General features: G+C 42.1%; 1 protein-coding gene across 3 annotated transcripts in view; it reads left to right on the forward strand.

The window, feature by feature from the left end:
- LRGUK (leucine rich repeats and guanylate kinase domain containing) overlaps nucleotides 1-19,694 on the forward strand; it is a 71,372-nt gene that overhangs the window by 13,629 nt on the left and 38,049 nt on the right. For all 3 annotated transcript variants that reach the window (XM_067534872.1, XM_067534874.1, XM_067534875.1), the window contains exons 7-10: nucleotides 367-510; nucleotides 8,843-8,923; nucleotides 10,598-10,684; nucleotides 12,206-12,312. In XM_067534872.1, coding sequence (XP_067390973.1) covers nucleotides 367-510; nucleotides 8,843-8,923; nucleotides 10,598-10,684; nucleotides 12,206-12,312 — 419 coding nt within the window. The remainder of the gene's footprint in view (nucleotides 1-366; nucleotides 511-8,842; nucleotides 8,924-10,597; nucleotides 10,685-12,205; nucleotides 12,313-19,694) is intronic.

Here is a 19,694-nt window from a genome sequence, read left to right on the forward strand (position 1 = left end):
CAGAGAAAATCAGGGCCCAGTTTATTATTATTGACACTCAGCACCAACCTGCTACTTAAGGTGCTGCACTGAAGATAAATCAATCAGAAGATTGTCCCATTTGTTAATCCTTGAGCAGAATGAGCTGGCATCTCAAGATGAGGATGGGGCTAACATGAGGGACAATGTCACTTTCAGGCAATACTAATGCATACAAGACCCAGGAGAGGAGAAATGGCCTGTTCGTTCTTCTAAGAATCTAAATGGCCTTTAAAGTGAACAGAGAAATTACCCATTTAGACACATGGATGCTGTTCCTCATCAGAAAATTTTTTTTCACCTGTGAAATCTTTTGAGGATTTATATATACTTTGGATTGATTTTCAGTGCTCTAACCAGATTGAGAAGATAACCGGTTTGGAGGACCTGAAAGCCCTCCAGAACTTGGATTTGTCCAGTAATAAAATCAGTAGCTTAGAAGGTTTGGAGGAGCATGATCTACTAGAGATGATCAACCTAGAAAATAATCAGGTAACATCCTGCATACTAATCTGAATTGTTTCTAGCTTCATTATCTCTTTCTGAAATTCAACTCTTCGAAGGTTCAGTCAAAAAAATCCCATAGCACTACAATAATGAAATGGTTGAAGCAATAATATTTTTCACTTTCTGACTCACTCTGCCATCCTTGCTTATGTTGAGTAGCTCCCTGCTCTCGTTGAACTGCACTAATTTCTGTTTATGTGGATAACTCTTAGGGAGCATTTAGTGCTCATGACTGTGAAGGACTGACAGCATTTCCTAGAGTGGATACCACAGGGATACCACATTGTAGGGAATGGCTGTGCTGCCTTCCATCCAGCTGTGCCAGAGAACCTCTACTTATACCTTAGCTATTCCAACACCTACCCCCAACAGATCTTGCCAATGTCCCTCAATCCTGCAATATGCAGGAGGTCAGACTAAATGATCATAGTGGTCCCTTCTGACCTTAAAGTCTGTGAGCTTTTCCTGGCCCTCTGTCAGAGAATATCAGTCATGCATACTATAAAATGGCTTTTATTATGTAGAGAAATGTTCACTGGGGACTAGAGTCAGACCATCCAACTCTTTTTTTATCTGTAATCCTAACAAGGATTTGAACGCTGGGCCCTATAGACAAAGAGTTAATCATTTAATCCAGCAGATCACTGAGCCGCCAAGGTCTTTAATTTCAGAAAAGACCCTCAGTGGATGAAGTAGTATCTTTTATTGGACCATCTTCTGTGGCGGGGATTCAATAAAAGATAATACCTCACCCTGGGACCAACAAGGCTGCAACACTGCATGCCTCAGTGGATGAGGAAAGCCAAGACTTTGTGGTTATGATCTTAATCCACCTGAAATTTTGTATTTAAAAATGTAGGCAAATAAAAAGTATCAGTAAAAACTGGACATTTAAAAAATGTAGATTTTTCTCCCAATTTTCAAGAAACACTTACAAGCATTAACACAACCATCATGAATTCTCTTTATAGCATCGTGTTCAGGTAAACATTGAAAGGCACATCAATATTTAAAATCACACGAGACTGGAAGCTAACTATAATATGGTCATCATTAGCATTAATAACGCAGCCTCTGTTGCCTCATGACGTTTTCATTGTTATTTATAGCAGGCAGAAGCTATTAATTCTGTCTCATCAACATTTGGTTTATATCCTCTTTTAATGAAATGTTACCGAAACTGAGCAATGAATTGCCACTTTTCCAATATATCCTTCTCTAGAGTCACTTTAAGGGAATATTGTTTACAATTGTGAAATCTCAAATTTCATCTACGTGAAAAAGTTGCATTAAGCTATTCAGTGTTCAGTCAATATCTTAGATGGCTGCTGTTCTTTTTTTAACAATGGCATTAGAGCCAGTTTATTTGATTTAAAAGTCCAAACAATGTTACCTACTACTACAGAGCAGAGTTTCTCTGTTATCTTAAATGATCATACTGGATTTCATCTTCTTCCACTTTCAAGGGTTAGAAGAAAGGTCTGGAACCAGTTCTGATTCTGGAATGGTCTTCAAAGCATTCATAGCTTCTTCCATCTGAATGGATTGGAGGCAGGATTTATGGTTCTTACGTCCTTGAACTTTAATCCCTAGGCAAATAGAGCAGCATTCTGATCTGTGGCCCTCATTTCAATATCTTAAACAGTGGTTAGGCAGGTCAGAATAGAGAATTTAGAGCTGCAACAGGGGTGTTCCTTGATCTCTATGATCTTGTGGGTTCTGCCGTATGTAGCAAGTAAGAAAGATCTTATGGGAAATTTTCCTTCTAAAAACTACCTATGGTACAGAAACAAAAAATAATAAATGATCTGCTTCCAGAAGGAAACCCCCTACCTAGGGGAATAAACAGCGGCCAACAAGATAAGAAATGGTATTTGGACTTGCTGCTTTGGTGGTTGGAAGGAATTGTTGAGTTATGGGAGGCCATGCCACAACCTGTAGCCTTTCATGGAACTTTCCCAGGCACAGGTGCGTTCCAAGATCCTTCAGAAATTCCTTATGTAACAGTCACTGTTGGGATAGAGCAACTGTCCTGTAGGTAAGTTTTTGATCAGTGGAGTCTTTTGAGTTTCCCTTTTCCATGAGGCCATGAAGACTGAGACTCTCATCCCAGAGGTAGGTAGGACACATTGGTTGGACAGCATAGGGAAATCTTTAGCTACCGCTGAATGAACTGTATATATAGAGAGGTTAAAATAGCTATCAAGAGATATCATTGTTCTGGGATCTTTCAGCTGTACTGAATTCATGATTCAATAAAACTCAGAGCATGACAGCATGGTAAGATGCACAGTACATCTGTTTTAAAGACAAGTGTTTCATTAACTGCTCTGTACTCACCATTTGGCTCCTGTGTTGTTATTTCAGTGATATTGAGACTTTTTTCCTTTAAGTACTACTCTGTTGGAATTCTTCCTCCATAGTAACAAAAGAATAGGCCTGGAAAAAAATAGTGCATAAGGTACAGCAATTACTAACTTTCAGCAGATGCTCAACATTCCTGCGCAAAAAAAGAAATCACAATCCTATTATTTAAAATAGCAGGATTTCTTTAATGTAGCCACAATCAGAACATAGTGACATTGTTCTTGCAGCAACATCGATGTTGGAGTAAATGTGTGTGTAGCACAAGCAACCTTGCTTGCTCTGGAGAAGATTTATTTCCAGGTGAACTCACTCACATACTTATTTTTCTTCTGCAAGATCAAGAAGCTCTTAGAATCTCAAGAGGGAATCATTAAGGGTGTTTCAGAAACTAAGAAGAGATCAGGTGGGGCAGGAGATTGTATTAGCAGGAGTTGTATGACAGTTGGAGGAACATTGAAGGAACATTGGAGGAACAGTATCCAGCACAATTTCAACAGTAAAGCCAGGTGACCAAAGCTATGCCATGCAACTTGTTTTTAGTTGCTCATTTTTGAGAGTCCTTGTTCCCCAGAATTCAATTTCAGAAAAACTTGAACTGACTGAAAGCTTAAAATGTCTGAAACAGTTGATCTGTGTTCTTTGAATCCTGTATTAAGAGATGAAAAGTTCCAGAGGGGTAGCCGTGTTAGTCTGTATACAGCAAAACCAACTACAGTCCTGTAGCACCTTAAACACTAACAAATTTCTGCGGGCATAAACTTTTGTGGGCCGCCACCCACTTTGTCAGATGAATGAAGTGGAAATCACAGATAGGAGGTATAAATATATACATCTCAGCGTAAGAAACATAACAATGGGGAGGGCAAGTGCTAACAAAGTCAATTCAGTGTGGGTAGATGAGGCCTATTCACAACCCTTGATTAGAAGGTGAGAATGTGTGAACAGTGACAATTGCTTCTTGAAATGAGATAACCATTCCAAGTCCCTATTCAGACCCAGTCTGATTGTGTCAAGTTTGCAAGTTATACCTCCTATCTGTGATTTCCACTTCATGCATCTGACGAAGTGGGTTCCACCCAACGAAAGCTTATGCATGCAGAAATGTGTTAGTCTTTAAGGTGCTACAGGACTCTCGTTGTTTTTGCTGTATTAAGAGAGACGCTAAATGCGTTTGTCAGCGATCCCAGCAAGCAACCGTCTGGCCACCCACTAGCCCTGCTAGAAGGGGAACCCAAGTCTGAGTTCTGGATCCCTTAGGGCAGTGTTTCTCAAATAGTGTTCCGCGGAACCCTGGGGTTCCACGGGACGAGTTGAAGGGTTCTGCGAAAAAGCGGAACCACGCCGCCAAAAGAAACATAAATCGCGCGCCACCGAACAGCTGATGGGGCCACCGATCAGCTGTTAGCGCGCCGCCGAAAACGGCTTAGAGAGCTTGCTGCCGAAAGCCGCCTACACCGTGCCGCTGAAAAGGGGAAGATTTCCCGGACTTTTCGGCGGAGGGCATGGCATGGCCGGGCAAGGGTTCTGTGGGGAAATATAATTGAGAAACACTGCCTTAGGGTGTGTTAAACTCCTGGAGCCCAAACATAGTCAAGCCATCACCCCAATCTCGGGGTTCCTAGGCACACTCTCAGGGTGCAGAACCAACTGGCACCCTCTCTGAAACCCGCTCTCCGCCCCCCTAGCCCATCTGGGCACTGTGCTGACCCTTCAGACTCCCCAGTGTTTAAACACAGACCCCTCCCAGAACTCCACCCAAAAGGTGTGGTGTTTCTAGTTTGCAGCTTAACTCTCAGCGGCATGCAGTCAACACACACACTCTTGTTCAGTCTATCAACTTTTTGCTCTTTGTATAGAATCATAGAATCATACAGTTGGAAGGGACCTCAGGAGGTCATCTAGTCCAACCCCCTGCTCAAAGCAGGACTAACCTCAGCTAAATAATCCCAGTGAGGGTTTTGTCAAGCCACAGTTTAAAAACCTCTAAAGATGGAGATTCCACCGCTTCCCTAGGTAACCCATTCCAGTGCTTCACCACCCTCCTAGTGAAAACGTTTTTCCTAATGTCCAACCTAGACCTCCCCCACTGCAACTTGAGACCATTGCTCCTTGTTTTGTCAACTGCCACCACTGAGAACAGCCTAGCTCCATCCTCCCTGGAACCCCCTTTCAGGTAGTTAAAGGCTGCTGTCAAATCCCCCCTCATTCTTCTCTTCTGTAGACTAAACAAGCCTAGTTCCTTCAGTCTCTCCTCATAAGTCTTGTGCTGCAGCCCCCTAATCATTTTTGTTGCCCTCCACTGTACTCTCTCCAACTTGTCCACATCCTTTTTGTAGTGGGGAGCCCAAAACTGGACACAATACTCCAAATGTGGCCTCACCAATTCTGAATAGAGGGGAATAATCACTTCCCGCGATCTGCTGGCAATGCTCCTACAAACGCAGCCCAATATGCTATTAGTCTTCTTGGCAACCAGGGCACACTGCTGTCTCATATCCAGCTTCTTATCCACTGTTACCCCCAGGTCCTTTTCTGCAGAACTGCTGCCTAGCTCATTGGTCCCCAGTCTGTAGCTGTGTATGGGATTCTTCCTTCCTAAGCGCAGGACTCTGCACTTGTCCTTGTTGAACCTCATTAGATTTCTTTTGGCCCAATCCTCCAGTTTGTTTAGGTCCTTCTGTATCCTATCCCTACCTTCCAGGATATCTACTACTCCCCCTAGCTTAGTGTCATCTGCAGACTTGCTGAAGGTGCAGTCTACCCCATCCTCCAGATCATTAATGAAGATGTTGAACAAAACCAGCCCCAGGACCGACCCCTGGGGCCCCCTGCCTGTGACTGGCTGCCAGCTAGACGTGGAGCCATTTATCACTACTCGTTGAGCCCTATGCTCTAGCCAGTTCTCTATCCATTTTATAGTCCATTCATCTAACCCATACTTCTTTAACTTGCTGATAAGAATACTGTGAGAGACCGTATCAAAGGCTTTGCTAAAGTCAAAGTATATCATGTTCACCGCTTTCCCCACATCCGCAGAGCCAGTCACCTTTTCATAGAAAACAATCAGGTTGGTCAGGCATGACTTTCCCTTGGTGAATCCATGTTGACTGTTCCTGATCACCTTCCTCTCTTCCAAGTGCCTTAAAATGGATTCCTTGAGGACCTGCTCCATGATTTTTCCAGGGGTTGAGGTTAGGCTGACTGGTCTGTAGTTCCCTGGATCCTCTTTCCTCCCTTTCTTGAAGATGGGCACTATATTTGCGTTTTTCCAGTCATCCGGGACCTCCCCCAATTGCCACGAGCTTTCAAAGATAATAGCCAATGGCTCTGAAATCACATCAGCCAATTCCCTCAGCACCCTCGGGTGCATTGCATCTGGCCCCATGGACTTCTGTATGTCCCATCTTTCCAAATAGTCTTGGACCTGTTTCTTCAGCACTGCGGGATGTTCACTTCCTTCCCATTCTGTGCCGCCTAGTGCAGTAGTCTGGGAGCTGACCTTGTCTGTGAAGACAAAGGCAAAAAAGGCATTGAGTTACCTCAGCTTTCTCCACATCCTCTGTCACTACATTGCCTCCCCCATTCTGTAAGGGGCCCACACTTTCCCTAATCTTCCTCTTGTTGGTAACATACCTGTAGAAACCCTTCTTGTTCCCCTTCACATCCCTTGCTAGCTGCAACTCCAATTGTGCTTTGGCTTTCCTGATTTCATTCCTGCATGTTCGAGCAGTATTTTTATACTCCTCCCTACTCATCTGACCAAGCTTCCACTTCTTGTAAGCTTCTTTATATATAATCATATATTTAATCATATAAAACACAGGAGAGTACAGACTGGCAGGCCACTCATCCGATTTGTAACCGGACTGTCCTGCTTTTGTAATGTTTATCCCCTATCCAGTGCTGAGACAAAAACCAGACATGGTTTGTCCCGTATCAGATGTGAAATGCCATAACGGAGAGCGCACTGCTTTGCCCACACTGGCGTGACCTCATATACGTCATGCATGCGAGATCACATTGGCGGGGACGGGGGCAGTGCATTGTTCAAAATGGTGCCCCCCTTAGGGTGTGACCTTGCAAACACTGTGCATGTGAGGTTGTGCTGGCGGAGGTGGGGTCATGTTGGTGGAGGCAGGCCCACGCCAGTCCCAGAAGTACTGCTACGTCCAGTATTCCAGGAATGTGCGAGTGACCACCCTAAGTACAGATCACACAAAACAATAAAATACGCTAGATGCAATGTCTCTCACAGGCTCATCCTTCCCTTGGGAATCATTGGCAGATTATCTGTGTTCTCTCAGGCAGGCAGGATCCTCTGCCCCCTTGCCTATCCTGCCCCTGCAGCAGCTTCCCTCATCTTAATCTGATGCAAAGTGGCTCTCAGTTTCAGTTTGCTCATTCCCCCTGTGAATCCCTGTATAGACTCCTGCTGAGGTCACTTGCTTCTTTTGTTCTGCCTTTTGGTAATTTTCCACTGATCTCAACCTCCCCATCTTCAGACGAGAGAGAAAGCAAACCTATTTGCCCAAAGTGTTTAACTTTGAATAGACCATCATTCAGAGCACTCACCATTGGCTCTGGCCGAGAAGAGACCTGACACAACCTCACTATCAGAGTGAATCCAAATACCTATAGGCTTTCCATGACACAGTAGATTCATGATACAGTTTAATAAAATCATTCGCAATTCAGAAGTGGTACAGACCAAACCTGCAATTCATCACAGTGTCAGTTCAGGGCTCTATAAAAATATTTCACTTTATTTTGTATGGGTGCTTTATAAGTAGACAAAGATAACATTTTTTGAAACAGTACAGAATGATTTGAAAGATTTATATTAACTGGCTCCTGCAATGATGACTTAAAAGCCTATTTTTCATAAGTTTTTTTCAAAAGTTTTCTCAGTAGTCTTATCTGCAAAAATGTATGTGCAATGAGCTTAAAAAAGCCATACATGGGAATGCAACGTGTATGATTGCATATGAGTATTGCTTTTGCAGCTAACACAAATACAAATGAGTACTTGTATGTGCAGCTAATATGTGTGGGATGACTTGCTGATTAGGAGTCGTTTTATACACAAATCCACTGTCAGTGTATCCAGAATCATTCAGTATCTTGTGTTGTTTTTCATCACAGATAGTGCCTAGGTAAGTGACGACATGTCTTGTTTTAATTGCCAAGTCCTCTGATTGGTCTTAGCATTCAAAAGCAGCCAGCCACGCAGGTTTGGGCGTGAGGTCCTCCGCTATAACTTTGCTTTGGACACCAAATGAGAAAAAAAAACCCCAAAAGTCCTTTACAGAAATGGAGTTTTTTCCCTGTGTGTGACTCTAAACCTTCAGGAACTGACTGCAAGCTGCAGTCATTCAGGTCACCCTATTGTCTGGCTAGTTCACTTCAGCCAGACGTACTCCTGTATGATAGCTGTTGCTTAATGGTCTATCCAAAATGTGTTGGTGGTTTGTAGGATATTTCCAAATGGTCCAGTGTCTAAATTTAAAAAATTAAAATTAAAATTGGGCACTCTGTACTTTGGCAAGGTACTATGCAAGGGGTTGGAAAGAGCCATATCTTTTAAAATAACCATCCAGTCTTGCCTAAGCAAGTTACCATTATGGAAGCTACCTGGTTTGTGTGACAAGAAGTCTGTTACTGCATGCCATGGATATGTGTACACTTTTGGTAGGTGTAGTCAGGGGTGCTGCAACAATTTTTATAGTAGGGGTGCTGAAAGCCATTGAACCAAACTAAACCCAGTATATAATGGAAACCACCTCAAGCCAGGGGGTGTGGCCGCATTACCAGCATCGTTAGTTCCAGCACCTATGGGTGTAGGGGGATTTTTGTATCCGCATTTTACAGTTTGGCACTGAGATGCTTTCTCCTCATAGTTATCTTACGTTACCTGGCTTTTTACTGATATTATTTTTCTGTGAATAACTAGATTTCTGAACTGGGTGAGCTGGAATATATTGAAGACCTGCCTCTCCTCAGGGTGCTCAATCTGTTAAGGAACCCAGTACAGGTAAGAAAGAGGTGAACAGGTAGCTGAAAATGTTCTTGCAGTGAATAGTTCATCCTATGTCCAACTGTTAAAGAAATGTATGGACAGAATGGATGCTGGGCACGTCCCTCTAAATAATATTGAAACGCTTTAGAGCCCTGATTCAGTTCCCACTGAAGTCAATGGAAAGGATCCCATTAACTTCAGTGGCAGCTGGATCTAACTCTGAGTGAACAGCCACCTTTTAAAACTGCCTGTCCTCGGAATCGTTGTTGTAGCTATGTCGAGTTTATGGCAGAGCTCTTCTTGTGTAAGCTCGACAGCTTGTCTCTCTCACCAACAGAAGTTGGTCCAGTAAAAGATTACCTCAGCCACCTTGTCTGTCTTTGGAATCAGCATCTTCTTTCTTTCTTTAGGATGTCTCATTCAAGGGTCCTACATTCTTCCCTGATTAATGAGCTAAAACAGCCCATTTATCAATGACAGAAAACTTTAAAGTGGAGGAAAATCTTATGTATTGACTTTGTACACCATGTATTTATAACTTGTGCTAGAAGGGGCTGAAGATTAAAGGTCCTAGCATCCTGCTTTGATGATTTTAGATCCTTATTGAACTTTGCAGTAATTTCCAAAATCTAGGGGAAGAAATATTAAGGGCTTAACTTCTCCCTCCTGTTTCAAGATAACTGTCGATTTCCATGGTGGCTTCCTTGAGAATAGTCTGTTGTTACATAGAATGCAGTGAACGTGAAGAAAGGTCTGAAATACACCACCTCTTCCTCACCCTGCAGCAGGGGCGTCATTTCAGAAGAATTCTGGGTGGGGTGGGCAATGCATATAGAACATTATCTGTGATTATATTATGTCCTTCAAAGTTGTGGAGGTGAGCGGGGGGGAGTGGAGTATAGGAATTTATGAAAAGTTGGGAGGGGGGGCAAACCAAGGTCAGGGGGCCAATTGCACCTCTTGCCCCATAGCAAATGACTCCCCTAGCCCTCATATCACTATGGACAAAGCTCCCGAGAGCAGAAGTTGACCCCATTAAAAGATGTGTGTGTGTGTTTTCCAGTTAATTTATAGCATTTTCAGTTACTTGTGAAAAATAAACAACAATTATCTTAAAACAGCTTTGAGACTGTCTTTGAATTTCAATGGTTTAACAGGACCTGACTTTTCTCAGAATTAATATGCTTCAACAGGTTGTCAAGATATCAGCTTCCTATTTAATTGTTAATTAGTCTTTTTTATTATGTATCAGACTTATTTTTAAGTGATTTACAAGCATACATAGTGATCATATTTTATACTGAAACTTTAAAGAAAAGTTCTCATAACACTTCTTGCAAGATTAGAGGTATTAGCCATGGGTTATTATCTAATTCCAATATGGGTAATTACTTTCTGTCCATATATGTTCCTGAAAATATACAGTTGGGTATGGTATTATTCTTCAATTTCTTGCCCAAACTGTTGTACATTGTTGGTTCAAGCTGTTAAACAGCTCTTTGGTTTCATTTCAGTGATGAGGGAAATGAGCCCTTTGTACAACACATTGAGATCTTTCGATGTGAAAAACATTATAAGATATCATGATAAAGTGGCCTTTTTGGGATATTATGTGCATATCTGAATTTAAATATTTATATATGTAAAAGTGAAAACAACTGAATGCTTCACTTCTCTTATTTCTACTAGGAACAAAAAGATTATTGGCTGTTGGTGATTTTCATGTTGCTTCGACTAACAGAGCTGGATCACAGGAAGATTAAAGTGGAAGAAAAGGTATAGGACAGCTGTTGGAAACACCAGATAGTTCTGGAATGCTGCTAAATAATCCTTTTTCCTTCTGGACAAAGGTGTTAAATAAAAGTGGTTTTCATAAATATTTTTATGCAGATAAACATTGCTTTATGTGAAGGGGGAAAAAGATTCCCCAGACTCCAGCCAATAGGTATCAGTTCAGTTCAGTTTTGCTTTAAAGACCCTGACATCTGATGTATCTGCTGAAGTGTCAAAAGTAACTGTGGTTTATCAATATACAAATCTTACATAAAGATTATATTTCTTAATAAAAAGTAGATTCTAACCATCGTTACAGTCCCTAGTTAGTAATTTAGATTCATTAGTTAATATTTGTAAAGTACTTTGATGATGTAACCCCTGTTACTGCCAAGTAGTATTATTTTCTTAAGATATCTTGTACTGCAAAATGAACTGTCTGAAAGCTATAAAAACACAAGTATTTCTTTTAGCTGTTTTTATTAGTTAGGATGTGATTTTAAAAGAGCCTTTTGCAAGAAATAACTGGAGGGACTAGTGGTAACCTGGTACTGTGTAGAATGTTTCACTTCTAAGGCTCCTTTTATACTTTACAGCTGTATTTAGAAGAAGTGTTTAAATGTGACTACTGTTTATAAGGGACGAGAGTACATGGGCCAAAACCATATTAGAACTATCAGGATTAGTGGTTTGGTAGCTTAGATCTGAGCCTTGGCCAGAAAACTTCCTTTAAAGATGGTCCATAGGTCGTTCATTCTTGCCTTGTCACCTTTATTAGAACTGTTTTAAAATATGGTTCCCCAGCAAGTGTAGACAGGCCCTAGATCACTGGCTTAAATCTGTCTGAGATTTGAGTAGCTAAAAGGGCTACCATCTGATAGCTGTAGTTTGGTGGCCTATATGAAACGAGTTGGTTGTTCTGAATCTATTTCCTAATGGGCTGCTGTCTACATAAAAAAAATCCACTGATCAGTAACATGGCTACAGATTTCAGCAGAATGGAGAAGAATGGGAAGAACTTGGAGACTGAACTCCACTTTCCCTCCTAGATCAAAGATGAAGTACATTTTCAGGACCACTTTGGAGGGAGCTTGCATTGCTGGTACCCATGCTTTCCCTTTTCTGGGGAGTAAATGAAGGATTTCTGTCTCTATGACTTTCAACCTGACAGTTTTCACCAGCACTAACAACAGAAAAAGTAATGAATAATGAAAATATAAACAAAATGCGTATGTACTTTATGAGATGACCTGCTTCCCTTCGCCTTATCCTCCATCCAAGAAAAAAATAGAATAAATTAAGAGAGATGGTGAGTTAGTTTTGGATGCTTTCCATGTATCTATTAAGATTAGTTTAAATTTCCTGCAAAGCTTTATACAGTCAAGTGATCATACACAAGCTGGATAGAAGGGCTGCCCCTCATAAATACAAAGCTATCATTATTCAGATTATTCTATTCAGGGTATTGCAGGTAAGAACAAGGACATCACTTCTTCTTTCCTATGCCTCTAACTCTGGAAACAGGTTGCCGCTGTGAATCAGTATGATCCTCCTCCAGAAGTAGTTGCTGCTAGAGACCATATGACCCATATTATGTACAGCATGATTCAGCCACAGAAGATCTTTGACAGGTAACCTTATCTTTAGTTCCCATCGGGCCCTGTAGGTGGCACTCAGGTAAAGCAGAATATGTTGCTATATTCAGTGGGATATTTCTCCGTCCCTCTTCCACCTTTAAATCAGTCTAACAAAGAGTAGGCATTCTGCAGTGTGCTGTTGTCAGCCTGGAAATTAGGCATATCCTGCTTGGCTGAATTGATTATGAAATGAAGTTAGTTGTTCACCTTGAAGCTCTGAGACAGATTGCCCACAGTTCTGTTTCTTTTAAACAATCTGTTGAAGCAGATGGCCATTTGCACCATAAATGAAAGATGCAAAAACTCTATCAATATCCAAAGGCAATTTCAAAATCTCTAGAGGGAGAAGAGAGCTCTAAAAGTTATCTTCTTTCTACTCTATTTACTCCTTTCCTTCACACTGTTGGCGTCCCATTGTGAGCAAAATAGCTTTACTTTGCAACTCAGAGCACAATTTACATGCACAAAGCCAAATTTTTGAGCTTGCATTTATGGAATTCTGACCAGTTCTGCATTTGGACAAGTGTTGATTACTGGTTAAAGCACAGAACTGGGAGTCAGATCTTGGGCCTATTCCCTGCATTGCCACTGTCTTGCTATGTGACCTCTCTCTGCTTCATCTCCCATCTATAAAATGGGACTATTACTCACCTACCTCCCAAGGATGTTGTGAGGCTTAATTCATGAATGTTTGTAAAGTGCTTTGAAATACTCAGATGAAAGGTGCTGTAGATGTGCAGTTTTATTATTTGAGTCTAGATATGGGTGCTCAAATCATCACTTAAGTTCACATAATTGCGCACTCTGACTTAGGTCCATACTTTAGTAATCCCCAAATCTACATTTTTAGAAGACGTTCATTGTGATTCCTACAGGTAGAATGGCTTCCTCTCTATGGCCCTGATCCTGAAAGATGCTGAGTGTCGTTTCCACGGCGCTGATTGCTCTCAAGGAGCCCAGCAGCTTGCAAAAGGCAATTAGCATCTTGCAGGATTGGGCTGTAATTGACTATTTCTTGAAAAGCACAGTTGTTTTGCCAGAAGGCATTCCATGCTTGGCATCCCTTCTAACACAGACATAGGCCCAGTTCAGGTATTTCTTTATGAGTAGGTATGTGAGTTCAGTGCTGGAGATAGACACTTCTGTAAACCTCTGTATTCAGTCAGAAGTACTGTATAAACAAACAGGTAAACATATGGTCTGGGACTTATGGGAGTAACCAATAATGTTAATTAAGCTTTGAGTGCTTGCCAGTGCTCAGCTGGAAAAGCACGCATTGCACTCATTAGTGAAATCTTCCTAATGATGATTTTTTCCTAATTTTCTAAATTAGAAAATGCTTCTTGCATCCACATTTTTATAGCTCATTTGCATTAATTTCCTTAGATCACATGCAGGACATTTTAATTTTACTATATTATTAATAATTCCATTAAAAACTATGTAAAGAACTGTAAAGTTGAAAAATTCTACACTCAACAATCAGGAAATGTCAACATTAACATTAACATTGTGCAATGCCCTTTCTGTGTAGGCTATATGAAACTGTGTTTAATTATATAACTTACTAGTATTTAAATAATACAAGATAATATATCATTTTTTCTACAACTTTAGATACACATGAAGGCTAAGTCAGTCTATATGGGGAAAAGAAACTTTGTCATATAGGGCTTTTCAGTCTAGCAAACAAACATATGAGTAAGGTATAAAGACTGGAAATTGAAGCTAGAGAAATTAAGACTAGAAATAAGGCACAATTTTTTTCAACTGTGTGGGTAATTAAACATCAGAACAACTTACCACGGGTTGTGGTAGATTTTCCATCACTGGAAAATTTTAAATCAAGATTGGATGTTTTTCCAAAGATATGTTCTGGCTCAACCACAGATATTGGACTTGAAGTCCTATGTCCTGTGTTATACAGGAGATCGGACCAAATGACCATAGTGGTACCTTACAAGGTAGTGGGCAAAAATTGTATGATGATGTAATTAAAGACTGTTTTGTTATGTGTTCTCCTTGTTCTTCTGATAAAATAGTAAATATGGGGACTTTGGGAACATGTTCCTGTGGACTAGCAACAGGAGTGGTATTTAAGAAATGAGAATTCTAAGTGTAGTCATGTTGTTTAATTATATAGTATATAGTTATAGGATATGACACTACTTTGTAAAAGAGATGGCTGTAGAGAGCAATCTGCAATTTACCAGGCTGTATCAGGTACTTGTGTATTATATGTATTTATAAGGGATATATTAGAAATATATTGAAGAAATTGATTTTATCCTCACTGCGTTGGTGTCTTTAGTTGCAAGTGATGTGGCCTGGAGACAATAATGAGAACACCTCTACTGTGTGTAGTGTGATATGGTGAAGGCAGAAGGCAGTAGAAGAGTGCTGGATGGGAGATATGTGAGCCCCAGAATGCTCCGGGCTTTGTTCCCTGCTGACTCACTCAGAACCACTGGGGGCAATTAGGAGCAGCTGAGGCTGATTAGTGATCAGCCAGGTGCTCCATAAAAGGGCTCCGCCCCCCCCCCCAAACACCCCGCGCATGAGCTGGAGGAAGTAGGAGTGCTGTGCTGTGGTGAGGTGAGGTGAGGTGAGAGGAGTGCTGAGCGGTGGTGATAGGAGTACGGAGCTGTGCCGAGGAACGAGCTGGTGAGCAGAGCGCTGTGGTGGAGCAGTGAGGAGGAAGGTACCAGCTCCAGAAGGACTGAAGGAGGGGGAAAATTAGCCCAGGGGAAGAGTGTGCCGTCTGGAAAGCAGTACCAGCAGCACATAGCTGCTTCTTATAGGGCCCCTGGGCTGGGACCCGGAGGAGCGGGTGGGCCCGGGTCCCTACCCCCTCCCTGTGGGAAGACTGACGGGCAACTTCCTGGCCCACTGTGCGAGACCCACTGAGGGAAACCGGCCATCAGCCACAGTAGATAAATTCTGAAATCACCAGTTATTAAACGTGTTTCATAAAATTCCTATTTTTAAAATGGTCCCTTTTTAATAATTCACTCTCTCACAGTAATAGTTATTGCTATCACTGGCATCTGTTGGGCTTGTTTTGTGTTGAACTGGTCCCTTCCTGACAACAAATGGCGGAAAGGGGGAAGGCAACATGGAAAGATGGAGTAACAGTGAAGATGGGGAATTTCTTTACTTGAACTGAATGCATCACAGTAATAACTTTATGATATAGAGAATACAGGGAGAATATTTTGCATATTGTTACCAAATTGACAGTTTTAATGTCTCAGTGTATTTTGTAAAGATTATTTTTGTGGCAGTTGTGTAAATATGTCTATAACCAGGATAAAAGCTATGCCCCTAAGGATGCTCCATTTCAGGTGCACATATGCCCAGTGGCTTTGATCAGAGATTTTTGGTAGAGTGTCCATTTGGCCTACACATGTGCCTTACACATCCTCATGCCTGCACTGAGACTCCATAGGGCTGTGTGGGTGAACCACTCTCAGTTCCTTCTCAACCACCGTCAGCCTGAGAGTGACTCTCTAGCGTGTCTGCTTCTACTAATACCTTAGCTTAGTTAGTTAGTTATAGTTGTAAATAGTTTATAATTGTAGATCGTTTCCCTTTACTTTGTTTTCCCCATTTAATGGGGTCACTTTGAACTCTTTATTTCTGGCGTATGCTGGGATCCCCAGCCTTTGAATGTTTTTTTCTGTAAGGAGTCTTTCTCAGTTAGTGTGGGATGCTCTGGATGTCTCAGGTGTGTGGGGGGATACTCATATTCCCTTGAAATGTAAGATCTGTACTTTATTTCAGAGTAGATCTCATAAGAATAGGGAGATCAAGTTCAGGCTTCTCATGGTGGAGCAATCCCTAACACTGGCTTCGGATCAGGGCTCTAATACAGTGGTTCCCAACCTTTTTGAGTGAAAGCCCCATTAATTAACACTAGGTAAAACATGTGCTCCCCCTGCCCTGCCCCCTCACTGGCCATAACACATATAACCCCTATAAACATACTTAATGATAATAAATACACTAAATTACATAAATAAATTTTGGGATGGGGAGCTCTTCTTGGACCACACACCATCCTGGGCAAATGATCCACCTAAAAGAGTATTCTGCACATCAACATTCTGGAACTGAGAGCGGTCAGGAGGGCTTCCTCCCAATTCCTCCCATTGATTAGAGCCAAATCCCTCAATATCATGACAGACAATGTGATCTTCATGTTCTACACCAATTGTCAGAGTGGGGCATGTTTCCCTTCGCTCTGTGCCGAAAGCGATAAAATTCTTGAATTGACATATAGTCAGCCGGATAATCATCTCAGCTGCTTATGTTCTGAGCATTGAGTACACCACAGCCGACAACCTCAGAAGATGCTTCTCCTAGAGTTATGAATGGGAGCTGGATTCTTGTGTCCTTCACAACATATTTCTACCTTGAGCATGTCTAGAAGTTGATCTTTGTGCCACTGTAGCCAATGCAAAATGCAACAAATTCTGTTCCACAGGTGGGCTTGACCCCAATCACTAGGAGAGGCCTTCATGAGCAAAGTGTCTCCTTTAATTATCTGCCAATGCAGTTGCTCTTGAAAGTCCACAACAAGATGAAGCAAGACAAGGCCACAGTCATTTTGATTGCACCAACTGGCCAAGTCAAATCTGGTATCCTTATCTCATCTAACTTAACTCTTAACCAAGTTCGTGGCTTCTGACCAGTCCCCGCGAGATGTCTTATGATGTTGGTCAGACAGTTCACACCAGCTTGGATGTTTTGCAGCTCCAAGCATGGCTCCTCAATGATTCTCTGAAATAGAGACTTCTTGTTAATCAGAAGTTCAACAGATATTGTTAAACAGCAGGAAGAAGTCTACGAGATGTACTTTACCTTCAAAAATGGAAGAGACAATCTTTGATGTATCTGTTGACAAGTTTTGCCTGCCTGCTTTTCTCTTTCCATCATCCCCTAGACTACCTGTTGGAACTGAAAAGATCAGGGCTTTCTGTGAGTTCTATCAGGATTCACTTGGAAGATATAACTGCCTTTCATTTATCAGTAAAAGGTTTTTCAGTTTTCGCTCGTCCTACTATGTCAAGATTTCTATGAAGTCTAATGAATCTTTTTCCACAAATTAGAGACCCTACTCCAATCTGGAACTTGAATCTTGCCCTTAATTGCTTAATGAGACTACCATACACCATGAGTGGTGGCTATCACTTCTCCCTGGAGGGTCGAGAAACTAGGGACCTTAATGGAAGGCCCTCCAGGTACAATGTTCTCCAATGAAAAGGTCTCATTACAACTACTTGCTAAGTTTTTACCAAAAGTATCTTCTGAATTTCAACAGACTTGAGGGATCCACAATCTCCATGCACGGATTTTCAAAATGGATCTTTGGGTGCATTATTGCATGTTATAACTTGGCTGACATTCAGTCTCCCCCCAGAGTGATAGCACATTCTACAGAGTCACAGTCTACGTGGTGGCTTTACTGAAAGGTGTTTTAGACATCCCAAAGAGGCTGAAATCTGCAGGGCTGCAACATGAATCTCTGTACATGCTTTCTCTAACCTTTATGTTCTAGTTCATGCCATTAGATAGGTGCTGCAATTGGTAATGCAGTTGTCTCTTTAGTACTGAGATCTGCTTTGAAGCTCCCTTCTCCTTAAGGGGATACTGCTCAGGAGTCACCTGAAGTGGAGCACCCATAGGGACACAGCTTGACGAAGGAGAAGTTGTTCTTTTTGTGCTAGGGATGTAAAAATGTAACCATTTAAACGGTAACCAGCTGTTTAAATGTTTTAAACAGCTTATTACAGTTTAAACTCGGGGGAGGGGAGCAGCAGCTCAGCTCAGCTCCCTGCCAGCGAGAGCATCTGGGCAGTTCTCCCTGGTGGGGAGGCTTGGAGCCCAGCAGAAGGGTGAAGGGGGTATCCTCAGTTGGGCTCTGCTCCCCTGTGGATGGGGGGAGGCACAGAGCCCAGCACCAGGATAGCCAGAGCTGGTCTGGCTCTTGGGGGGAGGCACTGAGCCTAGAGCCGGGGTAGACACAGCTGGGCTGGCTCCCAGGGGGAGGCACGGAGCCCAGCACCGGGTAGCCACAGCTGGGCTGGCTGTGGGGGGGGGTGGAGCCCAGCTGCGGGGGGCAGCCTAGTGCTGCTCACCACCCTCTCCCCGGCTCCGCATCTCCTGCCAGCAAGAGCTGCCCATCTGTAGCTACCGCCCCCCCACCCGCGTTTAACTGTTCTATTTATAGAATGTTTAAACGGATTTTTAATTAAACTAATTTTTACATCCCTACTTTGTGCAGTAACTGGAATTCTTCAAGATGTGTGTTCCTATGGATGCTCCGCTACCTGCCCTCCTTCCCCTCTGCTTCAGAGTCTCCCTTGTGGGACTTTGCGGTGAAGAAGGAGCTGAGGGCAGTTCACCTCTGCAGCCCTCTATAGCCTCGGTGCAGGGATGAGGATGTGTAGGGCACGTATGTGGGCCGAATGGGCGCTGCTACCAAAAATCTCTGATTAAAGATGCAGGGTGCATGTGTACCTGAAGTGGAGCACCCGTAGGGACACACGTCTTAAAGAACTCCAGTTACTGCACAAGTTGAGTAATCTCTTCTTCTGCTGAAGGAGTCTACTGACATCTTAGCCCAAGGGGGTAAGGATAGTCTAAAGAACAGGGCCCTCGACTGGGACTCAAGTGACCTTGGTTCAGTTCCTAGTTTAGCCACAGACTCTCTCTGTGACCTTAGTCTAATCTGTGTCTCTGTTTCTCATCTGTAAAGTAGGGATAGTATTTCCCTACCTCACAGGGGTGTTTTGATTAAGACATCCATTAATGCCTTAGAGGCACAAAGATAGTATGGTACTATGGCAGTACCTAGACAGATAGCTGTTGAACATAAGTGAAGGGGAAAAAATGAGATAATTCAGAGTAATGGCTTCTCTCCTGCATCAGCTCATACCAGCAAAACAGCTCTAACATTATTTCAGATAGATTAATCATCTGCTTCTGTTGCTGTTTGCACTGTCTGCTCTGTTTTCAGGCATTTGTACTCAGCTACTTGAAATCACATTAGTCTGAAGTTTGGAACGTAGATATGATTTGTTTTCTTTAAAATAAAACTTATATGGGTCAAGCCATTTATTAGCGTCAGAAAAAGGTGGAGGATTTTAAATGATTTCAGCTGGTTTTTGGCACATCAAATGACATAATCTTAACATCTCTGGCTAAGATTTTCAAAAACAGGTGTGCAAATTTACACTTAATATTTAGGCACCTAAATAAGAGGCCTCACTTTCAAAAATGTCCATTGACTTTAATGGAAGCTGCTGGATGTTCAGCACCTCTGAAAATCAAGCCACTTAATATGGATTTAGGCTAAAATTTTTAATATATGA

The sequence above is a fragment of the Emydura macquarii genome, unplaced genomic scaffold, assembly GCF_026122565.2.
Source record: "Emydura macquarii macquarii isolate MOO-44397 ecotype Brisbane River unplaced genomic scaffold, CSIRO-AGI_Emac_v2 contig_3470, whole genome shotgun sequence".
NCBI lineage: Eukaryota > Metazoa > Chordata > Testudines > Chelidae > Emydura > Emydura macquarii.